At 57.9% G+C, this 14,139-nt stretch overlaps 1 protein-coding gene across 15 annotated transcripts in view; it reads left to right on the top strand.

Annotated features, from left to right (window-relative positions):
• Positions 1-14,139, top strand: part of NFATC1 (nuclear factor of activated T cells 1) — a 130,305-nt gene that overhangs the window by 46,095 nt on the left and 70,071 nt on the right. For 14 of the 15 annotated variants that reach the window (XM_077974869.1, XM_077974864.1, XM_028838228.2 and 11 more), the window contains 3 exons: positions 9,146-9,348; positions 11,304-11,476; positions 12,026-12,166. In XM_077974869.1, coding sequence (XP_077830995.1) covers positions 9,146-9,348; positions 11,304-11,476; positions 12,026-12,166 — 517 coding nt within the window. Of the gene's footprint in view, positions 1-5,103; positions 5,236-9,145; positions 9,349-11,303; positions 11,477-12,025; positions 12,167-14,139 lie in introns of those variants that run through there. The other variant, XM_077974870.1, reaches the window with a different exon arrangement.

The raw sequence follows: 14,139 nt of genomic DNA, 5'->3' as shown, positions 1-14,139 counted from the left end.
CAGCGCACGCGGCCAGGAGAGCAGACGTGGTTGCTGTCGGGCTGTGTGTGTGTGTTCCCAGGAGCAAGAACTCTCAGAAGCGCAGTGCTGAAGCCCGAGCCACCCTGAGATACGGTGTCAGCTTTTATGATGAACGAGGATTCACCATTTATTTCTTCCCTAAAGCAAAGCCCACGGGCTGTGTCTCGAGCGATGGGGACAGACGCGCGGTGCTGCTGGGAGGGTGTTCACGGGGCAGATTCGCTATGTCAGGAGAGCAACGTGGAATGAGGTCGGCCCAGCCATTCACTGCATAAAACAGTCATGACAATATTTCAGAAAATGGGTGGAATTTTGTGGAGATTTACTGGCACAGGGAAGGCATGTGGCCTCTGGCAGGTCTGTGACACTGACTTCTAACTACCATTCCACAGCTGCGCCACCTGGAAAAAGTGGCAAAAATGTGGCCTGGGTCTCCTGACAGGCCTGGCCGCTGGAGTAGGGGGTGTGCAGCTGAGACAGGAAATACCAGACACATGAGCGTCCCTAAGCCCAGACCATCAGCCTCCTCAATCTTCTATTAGTAATTTCAGAGCTTTGGTTTCTTGGTGCTTTGGGGAAATTTAAGGTGACACGTGGGCTGTGGCACAGCTGCTACTAGTGACCACTCCTAGGAGCACAGAAGGGGCTCCCAGTGGTCTTTCCTAGGTAGAGAGGGGTCTGCACACTCACTGGGACACACTGTATCCCAGCCTCAGAAAACCCACATTTGGTGCAGGTGGGTCAGGAGGGGTGGACACATCACCTGGAGACCACGTGAGAAGCGGCCACCTGTGGCAGCCATCACCCGGTGGGGAGACGGCACCCTAGCGGCTCTCGTGTGGGGCCTGGTCCTTCCTCGCTGCCTGAGCAATGGGCCCTGCTTCCCCGTAGACACCATGGTGCCCCTGGGCCACACCCAGCAGGTGTCCAGTGACTGCAGGTGATGTTGGCCACGGAAGGTCCCTGCTCGTTTCTCCAAGGACCTGGGGCTGTGACCCAGCTGGGTTCTCCCGGGAAAGAGCAGCTGCTGGCTGCGCTGCCCAGTGCTGAGGGTGGCAGCCATTTCTGAAGCCTCCCAGGTTTGTGCCCTGCTGTGTCTGACTAGCTCTGGAGTCCAAGGTTTCTGTGTCAGTGTCGGTTCTAAGAGGAACGAGACATGGTTTCAGAGACACTCCTCTGAGGAGCTGCTGGGTGGGACGGCTGCTTGCTTTCTTTGTGATGTTGGTGGCTGTTCCTTGCCCGGGCCCTGCCCAGGCCAGATGTGGGAGTGGCGGCTGGGAGTGTCCGTGGATGTGTGCCCATCTGGGCCTGGCTCCTGTCCATGGACCTGCCTCAAGCCATACCCCCCGCCTTCAGGGAGGACACTGGGCATTGTCTGTGGACAGAGGTGCTTTGCTGGGGACAGCACAGATGGCCCCTGGGCCCTGCAGAGCTGAGACACACCATCGTCCGCACTTGGAGCACATAGATTGGCCAGGTCTCACCCTGTGAGGCTCCCCGAGGCCATGTTCTAGGGAAATAGGTTTCACCCGGAGATTGGGGAGCGCAGGGCTGTGGCACTGTGGGGTGCGGGCCCCAGAGGAGGGGCAGGGGTGCTGCTGGATGGTGGCTCTTCCACCCCGGGATTCCTTGGGCCCTTCATCCCTGTGTGTCTGGACTGAGTGTCAGTGTAGCTCTTGGGCTCTGGAGGTGCACATGGCTGCTGGGCGGGCGGCACTCCTGGGCCTCTCTCCCCCATGGTTTCAGTTTTGGTGTGTTTGAGCCACTGACCAGCAGGCTTGGGGGCCATTCTGGAGCTGGGAGGGCTTGTCGGGGAGGCAGGATGAACAGGGGCTGCTTGCCCGTCCTCAGGCCACCCTGCCAGCTCCTTGACATGTCTCCCTGAGATCAGCCAGGGCACCCCGGCTGTGGGTGGGCTGTGCCCAGAGCCCATCAGGCCCTGCCGGGGTAGAGTCGGAGGAGGCTCTGAGCGGAAACCACCTCGCTTCTGACAAAGGACAAGCTCTTCTGCCGCTTGGTGTCGGGCGACGCGACTCTCAGTGGCACGGATGTCTCTAGAAGGTTGCCGTTTCTCCCTTCGTGGCCGTGGGCCGTGGATTCTATATGCTCCTGGCCTGGGGTCGCGGGGTCGTGGCATTTCCCACTTGCCTGTTTTAGGAGTTCCATTTTAGGTGATTCTTTCTCCATAGAAGGTCGAGGCTTCTCAGTGTGGATTGATTAGATTTAATTAAATCTAAATGTGGTATTTCGGGGCAGAATCTTCTTCAGCCGAAGTGAGCGTGACTGTCTCTTCTCCGGGCGCTTCCAGGTGCGTTGGTGCCCTGTACCCTCCACCTCGGTGCCCTGGCCCCGCGGCCCTGTCGGCACTCTGGTGAGTCTGGGGTTCGCTCTGGTGAGTCTGGGGTTCGTGCCGAGCGCCATTGCTGCCAGGTCCAGGCGGGAAGCACACTGGTGGGGCAGGGTGGTCCCTGCAAGGCACAGGTGGGGAGTGCGGTGGGCCAAGGCGGCGGGGCAGGGCACCAGCTCTCCACGGCAAGCACGGCCTCTGGGGCTGCTGTCCCAGAGAGACGTGGAGACCCACGTGCATGTGTGGAGACTGGTGCGTCCAAGGGACCCGCAGGCGTGGCCGGGCGGCCTTACTCCTCCCCACCTCGTCCACCCTCGCCACGACGTCGGTCCTGCTTAGCAACCTCGGCTGTCTTTGTGCAGGTGACAGCGCACCTGCCATTCACGGGCACCACGTCTCCCAGAAGAGAGGCTCCTGCCGTGTCCATTCCGGGGGTGCCGCTCAACATCCTTCCAGCACCTTCTCTGGGCTTCTGGTTTGAATAATCTTTCTCCAAAGTCAGTGGAAGGGGCTAGAAAAGTAGGGACCTGGGAAGAAAGCCCAAGGCACCTTGGAGAGCCGGGTCCGGGAAACAGGCCCTTGCAGCTCAGCACTGCTTCTCTGGAGTGGGGATATGATGTTGGTTCACAGACGTGCGGTGGCAGCCGTGGGTGGTGGTTGCAGCAGCGTGCGGTTGTTGGTGCTCATGCTGGGCCCCTCCTGGGGAGCTTCTGCTCCGGTGGTCCGGGCCTTGCCGTAGCCTGCAGGTCATCTGGTTGGCGTCAGGTGGAGGTTTGGGGCCCCAGCCCGGAGCTCAGCTCTGAGCATCAAGAAACCCGAGTTTTCTCCCCACTCCCACCCAGACAGCAACAGCTATGTTTGGAAGGGGACACACCAGAGCTTCCTGTGTAGCGAGTGGGGTGCACTCAGCTAGAGCCTGGCAGGCCTGCAGCTCCGCCTGCCCCTTTTTGAAAACCGAAAACCCCAAGAGACTTTTTATGTTGAAACAGCCCTTCCCGGTCAAGACCAAGCCTGTGGCTGAGTGCACTTTTTCAATCACGGCTGGAAGGTCCCTATGCAGGGCTGTGAGTCCCTTTAGAGTTGATTTACAGCCACAAATTCAGTTTTACCTATGGATCTGAACACGATCTATAAATCACTAGGAAAGCAACTGTGTTCACGGGAAGGATTCCCAGCATTAAGGTGACACTCCGTGGTGTGAACTCAGTATTGCTGGCTTGTGCACCCGCGCACATGGGCACACACCTGCACGCACACAGTCATGCACACGCTTGCTTTGGGCCCATGCACACATAGCCCTGAGAGCTGGGAAGACGAATCGGTCACTCAAGAGATTCTGCAGATAGATTCCTTTACCAGGCATGGTAGTGAGGGCAGCGCCCACTACTCACCCGGGGCCTCTCGTGCAGGAAACTGCACGGAGGCGTCGTCGCATCGTCGTATTCCCCTGTCACGGGAAGGGGCGTGGAGCTGTCCCTCAGGGATGGGGAGGGAGGAGCTAGTTTCCCAGCCGGTGCCTGTGCGTTCACCAGTGTGAGAATCCACTCAGCGGGCTTGCTATGTAGCCTCTGTTGTTCAGGCCTCAGCGTGCAGTAAGCCTGTGGGGTCAGGACTGCCCGGCCTCTGCCTCGGTTCCTGCCGGGCACGTGACACTTCCCTTGAATCCTCCTGCCGATGGTACCTGCGGGAGGGAAGGTACGATCGATCCTGGTCCTGTCCCCCCAGCCTTGGGCAGGTGTCCCGGCACTGCCAGGCACAAGGCCCCTTCCCCAGGCTGCCCACAGACCCCAGCCCTGAGGTGTTGGTCTGCCCACCCTCGCTGGGAAGGGCTGTGCCACATGGCGAAAGCTGCTGTGGGTCCTGGTACCTGGCGCCCCATGCCAGGGCTCATGATGCCAACGGCACCAGGTTTGTGGTACCTGGGGGTCGGGACGGCCTGGCCCTGCTCCTGCAAGGCCGAGATCTGTTCCCAGGAGGGTTGAGGGAGGGTTGGCTGTGGGGTTCCTGGAGGCCTCTCTCGTGCACTCTGGGTCTGTCAGGAGGCTGGCAACTGTGGCCAGACAGATAGAAATAAAACCTAAAAGGAGAAAAAAACGTTTTTCTAGAACTTCCCAGAGAGCAGTGAGCTGGTGCCAGTGGGTCAGAGGCTTGTCACGTGTGGGGGGTGTGTGTGTGCACACGCGTGCATGCTCTGTGGGGTGTGTGCACATTTCCCAGTGTGGCTGTGCATGTGTGTGTGGACACATGCACACGTGTGTTCAGAGAACACCACGCTTTGCCCCGACTCCTGGCTCAGGCCTGAGTCTCCAGCCATGGTGTCCGCGTTCCTCCCCTGGTCCTTCTCTGCTCTGCACACTGGGAACCAGGACGAGAGGCATGCGGGGCCAGGCTGTGTGCTTCCCCCACCCACCCTGAGCCCACACTGCTCTGGAGGGAGACCCCGGCTTCCCCCGCCCACCCCAAGCCCACACTGCTCTAGAGGGAGACCCCAGGCCCCTCAGTCCCTTTCCTGCATCTGAAAGGGCCAGGCCAGGGCGTCCGGCAGGTGAAGCTCCCCTTAAAGCCAGGTCTGGGCCGGTTTACAGGGAAGCACTGCTCATGGACCACCCGGTAGATCACACCGGCACTGCACACACAGGCACCCCCGTGGCCACACATGCCTGCACACGCACACTTCTGGTTCACACGCCCACACTCACGCGGCTTCTGCACACCACACAGCCAGCAGGTGAGGAAGTGGATGCAGCGTGGCTGTCTCTTAGCGGCTTCACCTGGAATGTCACTGTGGACCCCAGAGCCCGAAGTCCTGGCAAGCACAGAAATCACACCGGCAGCCGTGCAGCCCCCGCCTGTCCTGCTTTTGGCAGGTGAGGCCTGGCTGAGAAAAGTGGGGAAGGAGAGGGAGGATGTGGGGGCCGCGTCCTGCTTTTCCACCGACCTCGGGTTTAGCCTGCTCCCTTCGACTACTGGCTCCATTTTTGATGTCTTTTACTTTTTGTTTGTATTTTTCCTGGTATCTTGAGTAAAGTCTCCCTGAAGCATCAAATTGGGTTTTTTTACAAGTACCCTGTGCTGTTGCCTCATCTGCTTTGGTGTGCCGTGGGTCACACGGGCCTGTGCCGTGGGTCACGCGGGCCTGTGCCATGGGTCAGGCGGGCCTGTGCCGTGGCCATAGGTCAGACGGGCGTGCTGTGGGTCAGGTGGGCCTCGTTCCCGCAGGAACACCTGGCTCTGCAGCAGTGGCCGCCATGTCATCCTGGCCAGGCCCCTGCACCGAGGGTGGAGCCACGGGGTCTCTGATGCCTTCCTTCTCGTGCTTTGGTGGATAATGTGGCTGGACGTCCTCCCATGAGGGACGTGTTCTCCGGCCTGGTTCGCTGGCCCCTGGCCCCAGGCCCAGCCCCGCAAGGCGCCCCGTGGGCTTCACCTGGAAGTGTCACCTCTGGCTGCTGTTGTGGGTGATGAGGATTCCAGGGCTGCAAAGAGGACCCTAGGCGCTGTCCACACAGCATGGCAATCTCTTAAATTAACGCAGCGTGGGGGGAATCGGGGTTGAAACCGGTTTGTGAGCCAGATTTTCTGTCCCTGTGGGGACTTCCTTGGGGCAATTTGAAAAATGCAGGTTTTACTTGTAGGCCCTAAATGCATAATTTCCCTTTAGGCTGACAGCTGCTCCTGTGCCCTGCCCGGAGAGGAGCCTGACTCCAGGTCGCCTTGGCTCCATTTCTGTGCAGCAGCTCAGACTAGGGGGCGGAGGGTGAGACATTCCTAGTCGTGAGCTGCCTCTGTCCACCCCACACCTCCCTCCCCTGCGTGCGCACAGCTGAGTTCCGCATTGAATACATTTGGCCTCAATCACCCTCTACCCGTCATGTTACCTTGTAAGTGCTGAGGCCAGCACAGGAGCTAAAAACAAACATTTTAATGTGTAGGAAACTCAGAAACTCTTACACCTCAGCAGTAGAATAATACATTTTGTTTAGTTAAGGTTCAGGCAAAGGGAGGTCATTGTTGTGACAGGTAATTTTATAAATAGGATTCTGACAGGTTCTGTACTGTGCCAGAGGCAGAAAGCCCGTGCAGTGGGGCCCGTGACGTATTTAAATTACTTTTCTTAAAATGAACTTCATGTTTTAAATAATAGATGTTTACCTCCCAGGTTACACCTTAAATATTCCCATTTTCACTGAAATGGCATGTTTTTTAAAGGATACAGTCCTACGCCAAATTCACAGCATTCCACACACCATCAGAGAACTGCCACAGGGATCCTGGGGGAATTTTAAATTGTAGTTTAAGACCACATGACCCTGGCCAGGCCCTCGGAGCTGCCCAGGCGCCCCTCCCCCACCCCCAGAGGTGGTTTTGGTCAGAGACTCATTTACATTTTTTCTATGTAAATTAAATTTTTAGGTATTAAATCTCGGAAAATGGAATACTGTGTGGCAGAATCTGCCTCTTAATCTCTGCTTCTCTTCTTACATTTCCCATCATAAAGGTGTTTGAATCCTACAGAGAGTTAAGGTATCTCAGGAAGTTCATTAATTTGGCAAAAGGCTGGAGTCTGTCTTCCGAGGAACTAAGGGCTGGACAGGCAGGTCCCAGCGTCCCCCGTCCTGACTGTGGAGACACTTGTGTGTTCATGCGGGAAGAGGGGGCTGCAGTGGAAAGGCAAAGGCTTGTTCTGCGGAGTTACGTGGTCTTAGCTGTAATCACTTTGGAATGGGGTGCTGGTGGCTTTGGGTGCAGAGACTCCTGTGGGCATCTGACACATCGGGGCTGTGTCCTCGTCCCTGTCTGTGGCTTCCCCACTGTGTTCCCACGTGATGCCTTCATTCAGCCTCTGGCTTTTGTACTTCAGACCCCAAACGCCCCTTCGATGTCTCAGCCGGGGCCTGGGTCCCAGCTCGGCCTCACGCGGCGTCCCAGGCCCTGCCCATCAGTCTGGGCCTCACGGTCAGGCCCTTGGTGACAGCAGCCATCGCTTCACTGTGGCCTCCTCCCTGGGGGGCTCTGAGTTCAGCTACCAGTGAGATTGGTTTGTTCTTTACTGTGGTGACCGCACGGAGGCTGAGGCTGAGGCTGAGCTGGAGCCACGGAGCAGGGGCCGCCTCTTTGCCTGCCCGGGCCCCTGCAGGCCCATCTCCCCTCTGCCCACTGACATCTGAGAATCCTCCGTACCCTGCAGTCTGAGGAGCAGCCCCCGGCTCGGGCTCCCCAACCTTCTCCCCCGCCTTGCTGGCCCTGAGTGGGCGGCAGGCATCTGCGTGGTGGGGGCAGATATCGCATTTTCCTGTGGCTGGAACGTGCCTGCAGGAGCCCGGGCTTGGAGCCTTCACATGGTGGTAGTGCTGCAGTTGCCATCGGTGGTCAAAGATTTTAAAGTTAGTTTAGTGAGAAAATTGACTCCAAACGTGATCAGAGGGGTTGACGCGTTCCAGGATGAGCGGTTCCCGGGGCTGGGTATTGCCACGGGCCTTGCACAGATTTTGCTGATTAATCTCAGGGCTCTGAGGCTGGTGCCCATCAGGCCCCACTTGGGGGATGCAGAAGGGAAGGCGCTCTGAACGAGGGGCCCTGTGGGAGGCCCCACTGTGCAAAGGGTTTGACTCCTGCGGCCTCCCTCTAGGCCTGTGTGCTTGCTTTGAGAATCAGACGTTCGTATTCCAAACCAAATCGGCCTCTTTCAAATAGAATCACAATATAGTGATTGTAAATGGGAGCGTTAAAGATAAAAACAAACATTTCTAAAAACGACTCACTGCCGAAGGCGGAAGCACGCCTCCATGGTACGGAGAAGGAGGGTGAGAGGCAGCAGCACTGCACCTTGCATTTACCTCTCAGACACCGATGAGCAACTCATCCCTCAGAACAGCTGGTCCTGAACACGCGTGTGCCCCGCCGAAAGGCGCAGACCTTCCCAGAGGCGGGAGCGGGGCCCGGCCACCCATGTCCTGGCAGAAGCACGGGGGCTGCTCCATTTGGCCAGAGTCTTATCCCAGTGATGTGGGTTTTGAGTCTCACACACACGGCGCCGGCCGAGAAGCCATGAGCGGCTCTGCAGGGTGGTGCGGCCGATAGACACCTCCATGCACGGTTGCCCTGGGCAGTGTCTGCCGCCAGCGTCTGCCTCTGCTCAGCTGCCAGGATGGTGTTGAGCACTCCCCTACTCCCCTGCCTCTGCCGGAGGAGAGGTGCAGGGAGCCATCAGGAAGGGTGCTGGGGCCCGAGGCCCGTTGTGCCGTGTGTGTGCACACAGTGTGGCATCCCTGGTCAGGAGTGGGAGCTGCACGCTGCCCAGTTCCAGGTTAATGGAACACAGGAAGATGGGTCGTGTCCTGCAGGGCCTCATCTGGATTTACTGGTGAAGCAAGCCTTGCCCGTGGCTCAGCGAGGGCTCAGCTTTCCTGGACAGCTTCACCGTGGCCTCGGCGTGGGCACACACAGTGAGCATGTGTGGATGCATACGTGTGCACATCCTTGCCCACACGTGTGAGAGTGCAAGTATGTGTGCAGGTGTGTGCATACGTGTGTGTGTGTTTGAAAGTGGCCACAGGTGTGTTCAAAGCTTAACCCTCAGTGCCCAGGTCCATTAGGATAACAAAGCATTTTCTAATCTGCTTTACAAAGACACCAGTATGATATGGCAGAAAAATACAAAGTGGGTAGGACAGGGGGACGCAGGCCTCGAACCCACTGCAGGTTTTCTCTGCATTCGGTGGCTCCCAGGGGTCCGCACTCTGGGTTCTGAGTGGGTGCTTCCTCTTCTCTCGCCAGCTCCATGGCTACCTGGAGAGTGAGCCGCTGATGCTACAGCTTTTCATCGGGACGGCGGACGACCGCCTGCTGCGCCCGCATGCCTTCTACCAGGTGCACCGTATCACGGGGAAGACCGTGTCCACCACCAGCCACGAGGCCATCCTCTCCAACACCAAAGTCCTGGAGATCCCGCTCCTGCCGGAGAACAGCATGCGAGCCGTGTAAGCGCGGGGACCTTCGACCTTTGACCTCTGGCGGGGGCGGTGGGCGGGGTGTGCCTTCCTTCCGGCCCTGGGGGGTCTGGCCGGCCCCCTGCACTTCCAAGCTCCGTGGCTAGGACACTCTTGGTTTAACAGCCAGTAAGTAAACTTCACTCTTGCTTTTGACAATGGATTTGCTTCTCTCTAGGGTTTCAGCTCTGTGTATGTTGCCACTTAAAATAATATCTCAGATACGCAGCTATAAATACCTCCCTCCGCATTTAGCTCCTAAACAGGACCCCTGTTTCTTTCTGAATACAGCAGTTTTGTAATGAGAAGGATGGTTAAAACGTGAGCATCAAAAAATTAAAGCAGTCAGCATATCCGGATCACGTTGAACTTTAGGAGGTTCGGACAACACGGATAGGCCTGCGCTGACGTTCTGAGTCTAATTTGGCACTGTAATTTGTTTAAAAGTGAATTTTTTAGTAAGCCAAGGACAAAACATGTAATTTCCAAATAAGGCCTTACTCGCTTAATCCCAGCTTGTGCTGGGCACGCTGGCCCTGACCTGTGAAGGCAGCCAGGAAAGAGGACTGCTGGTTCCTGAGAGATTCCCATGGTACCATGGTGGGAACAGATGACAAACACGTCTATGGGTGAATGAGCGCAGGTTGAGCTGGGATGGCTGGAACGTGCAGACCAGCAGGATAGAGCCGGGCCGAAGGGCAGGGACGGCGTCCTACGAGGGTGACCCGCAGGCCGGGAGCCCGTGTGATGGCGAAGCTGTAGGGGGGTGCCCCATCCAGGTGGAGCCCCGGGGGTGGGTGCAGAGGTCCTGGGGCTGCAGGAGTGGGGAGGAGCCCCACACGGGGAGGGACAGCATGTAGGGGATGGCGGCAGGGGCCACGTCAGGCATTTTAATAAGTGACTCAAAGCCTCTAAGTCAAAAACAAAGGGAACGCTTTCTCTCCACGTTGGCTTTTCAAGTGTTGGGGGAAATGTGTGCACCTGGGAGCTCATTCTGAATCCCTGGGTTTTCCTGGAGAGCTATAATCCAAGTTTCCTGCAGACAGGGCACAGTCAGGTGGTTTTCGAGAACAAACCTTGTGTTCCGCAGCTGCGGTAAATGTCCTGGCTTCGCTGGCGGCTGTGTTCACCCCACCATGATGTGGGGCAGCAAGGCTGGCTGGGAGACGCCCACAGCCAGGACCGCACGCCAGCCTGGTGGTCGCTGCCCACTCAAGGGTGGTCAGGGTGTCTCTGTTTATTCTCATTCTCTTAACTTAAAAATACTGCTTTTTAGTGCATTGAGAATATACACATGGAATGTTTTACTGGAGCCTGATTTTGAATGAAATTGTTAAGTTAAAAGAGATTATATGAAACCGTAGAAGAAACGGGTTTTACAAACAAAAAATGAAGGCTTTTAAATATAGTGGAAATAATAGCATCTTCTGATAAATCAAGTTTTTTGGGAACTACTCCAAGATAAGAGAGAGCAGCAGGTGCCTCCGGCCCCTCCCTTGGGCTGCTCTCTGCTGTTCTGGTGACATCCCCGTGTACGTGGCCAGCGTGGGTGCTAGAGGCAGCCAGGACTCGGGACAGCTCTGACTGGACCCACTTGGTCAGGGCTGGAGGCTGGAGGGAAGGTGGGAAGGGAACGGTGGGAAGGGGAAGGTGGGAAGGGAACGGTGGGAAGGGGAAGGTGGGAAGGGGAAGGTGGAAGTCGCTTTTCTTGGGGCTGCCTCCGCTCGCCCCCTCTCACCTGTGCTGGCGTTGGATTCTGTTCTGCGCTAGGCAAGGGCCTCACATTGGCGGCTTCAAGGTCTTGTTTTCCTCGGGGGAGGGACAGTGACCAGCTCCCTGGCATGAGCTCGCGGGGCTAGGGGGAGGGCCAGAGGGTCTGGGGGCCGGGCCTTTCTGCTCCCGTGTCAGCTAGTGAAGGAAAAGCTGTGGGCTTTTGTTTTGGGCAGCATTGACTGTGCTGGAATCCTGAAGCTCAGAAACTCCGACATTGAACTTCGGAAAGGAGAGACGGACATCGGGAGGAAGAACACACGGGTACGGCTGGTGTTCCGTGTTCACGTCCCGCAGCCCAGCGGCCGCACGCTGTCCCTGCAGGTGGCCTCCAACCCCATCGAATGTTGTAAGTGGACACCTGCGCGCTGCAGGGGAAGGAAACCGTCGGTGTCCCACATGCTGTCGCTGTCTTTCCCTCTCTCAGCTTTTCGTTTGTGTAGACTTGGTACTGAACTGTTCCCCCAAACCCACCACAGTGTGTGGCCATGTGGGGTCTGAGTTGATCACGGCTGAATTACTGCCTGTGGCCCTCCCGGGGGCCCCTGGCTCTGGCTCCTCTAATGCTCGAGCATGGCCAGGGAATGCGGTGTGGGCCAGGGCTTCCCCCACGCTGTGCTGACCTTTGCGTATTTGTGCGGTGACTGTGATTTGAGTGAAACTGGCTGAGTCTTAGGAGGATATTTCGATGCTGCCTTCAGCACGAGGTGGAGACCATGAGGATTCATGTGCATAGCTTCTCCCCTAGGAGTAATGGCATCCGCAGGACTCAGCCCGCCGGCCGTGGCGGTGCTTGCCCTGGGTGGGTGGGCTCACACGTGACCTGCTGGGTGCCACGCGTGTGCCCTGGGCCGCCCACCCAGGACAGGCCCTCACCGCCCCTCTCCCCCTGACGCAGCCCAGCGCTCGGCCCAGGAGCTGCCTCTGGTGGAGAAGCAGAGCATGGACAGCTACCCGGTCATGGGCGGAAAGAAGATGGTCCTGTCCGGCCACAACTTCCTGCAGGACTCCAAGGTCATTTTCGTGGAGAAAGCGCCAGGTATGCTCTTCACCAGGAGTCATCTGCGGCCTGGGCTTCAGCGCTGGCGGGAACCGCTCCCGGTCGGTGGAGCAGGACCCACCTGTGCATGGTCACCGGGACAGGCTTACGGGGTGTGGCACAGAGCAGAGGCTCTGCGGGGCCCGTGGCTGCATCCGGCTGTGAGTTCTTGTGTGAGCTGACAGCTGTGCTGCTGAAGGGAGGAGGTAGATGCTGATTGCCGGGGCCACCACACACACATCGCCGCTGACACGGAGGGAGCCCGCGGGCTGAGGACGTGCGGAGGAGGGCGAAGGCGCTTGATGGCTTTGCTGGGGTCCTCCGTCTGCAGGAAGTGGACACTTTGGGGGTCAGTTAGCAGCAGGGCAGGAGGGAGCTCCCCTCTGGGGCCTTCCCCTCCTGCCAGCATTCCTGGGGTCGGAGGCAGGGGTGGTGTGGGTGCCACAGATGGCGGGGGCTGGGGCGGTCTTTAATGCTACAGCCATGGTGTGTGTGAGGCCCTTGTGCCCCGAGGGCCCGGGTCACCCCTGCCTGTAGGTGTTGTGCCGGCCCAGCCTGGAAGCTCTGGGGCTGACCTCGGAACAGCTGCGGGGGCATCTTCTGAATGATGTTCCTCCTGGGGCCGTCACGCCTGTGGTTCTGTGCTGCCCACAGGAGACGCTGTCTTGCAGGGATAGGGCTCACAAAGTGGCTCCCGGCCCAGCTCAGTTCTCTGCAGATGCTGGGCCCCAGCGCTCTCATCCCAGAGCAGGGCCTGGCTGGCTCCGAGAAGAGCCTGTGAACAGTGTGGGCTGCACTGACGGGAGCCTGGCGTTGCAGGGAGAGTGAGCACCAGTGTGGCTGGGTGCAGGGACCCTAGCCCAGCCCTCGAGGGGGTTCAGGCAGAGTTGGCCTGGCTCTCCACAAAGCCTGCCATGAGCTCTCTGGTTTTGGGGCTTCCTGGTGCCTTGCTGGGCCTCTGCCCAGGGTGGGCCAGATGAGGGACACACCCCTACAAGACCTGTTTTGTGATTTTTTTTTCTTTTTAACATTTACCAATTGGAATTTTTTTGCACTTACTCTGATCCCCGGAAACCGCGGAGGCATTCAGCCTTGATAATGGGATCTTGATTTGTACAGTTTGCCGGAAACTTAAGTGCTTCAATCAAAATAGGCTTTAGAGGTCATTCACGTCTAACGTGGCTTTCTGTAGAATCAGGGCATAATTGGAAAACACGTTTTAAATTATAGAGAAAACCAACTAAGGCAGTGACCAGGAAGGCATTTGCATCCCCCGTGCCTTCTCAGGAGGAGGCTAATTTTGAAATAATTTGCCCTTCAGAGCTTTCAGTGTGTGTCCACGCGTTGGCAGAGAAACACTTTGCCCCCAGTGTAGGGAGGCGCTTGGGCCAAGACTGGCCAGAACCATGGCTCCCAGGTTCTGCTTCTCAAAGCCCAGGCCTGAGCAGCCTCCTTGTGGTTTCTTCTGTGCAGAGAGGCCTGGGCACCTTGGCAGAGCCCCCCGCCCCCCAAACGCAGTCAGCAGAGGTGCCCCAGCTCCTGCCCTAGCCGAGTTATTGCACTAGCCAAATCGGTGCCACAGTGCCATGGGGAAGGGCAGCCACTGGCCTCCGAGGGCCGGAAGCCAAGGGGATGCAGGAGCAGCCCTGGTTTCATGCGGCCGCCCCCACGGGCAGCCCCTCCTGCCTTCGTCATCGCTGTGAGCTGTGCCGTCAGCAGGCCAGAGGTGCTGCCCTTAAGCTCGGCTGCCGCGGCCACACTTCTAGGCAATGCCAGTTTGTCTGCCCGTGTCCTTCTCTTGTCCCATGAGGTCAGGGCGGGTCTCTGACCCTCTCCCAGCATCAGCCGGTGTCTGGTATACAGCAGGCGAACAATAAATGAATAGGTGCTGCGCTCAAGAGCACGTGAAGCTGTGAATACTGCAGGGATGAAGCCAGACCACATTTGTGATTTTATTCTTTATAGTTAAATAA

The sequence above is a fragment of the Macaca mulatta genome, chromosome 18 (genome assembly GCF_049350105.2).
Source record: "Macaca mulatta isolate MMU2019108-1 chromosome 18, T2T-MMU8v2.0, whole genome shotgun sequence".
Classification (NCBI taxonomy): domain Eukaryota; kingdom Metazoa; phylum Chordata; class Mammalia; order Primates; family Cercopithecidae; genus Macaca; species Macaca mulatta.
The sequence above is the reverse complement of the archived record's forward strand: the minus strand, read 5'-3'. Positions and strand labels throughout refer to the sequence as shown.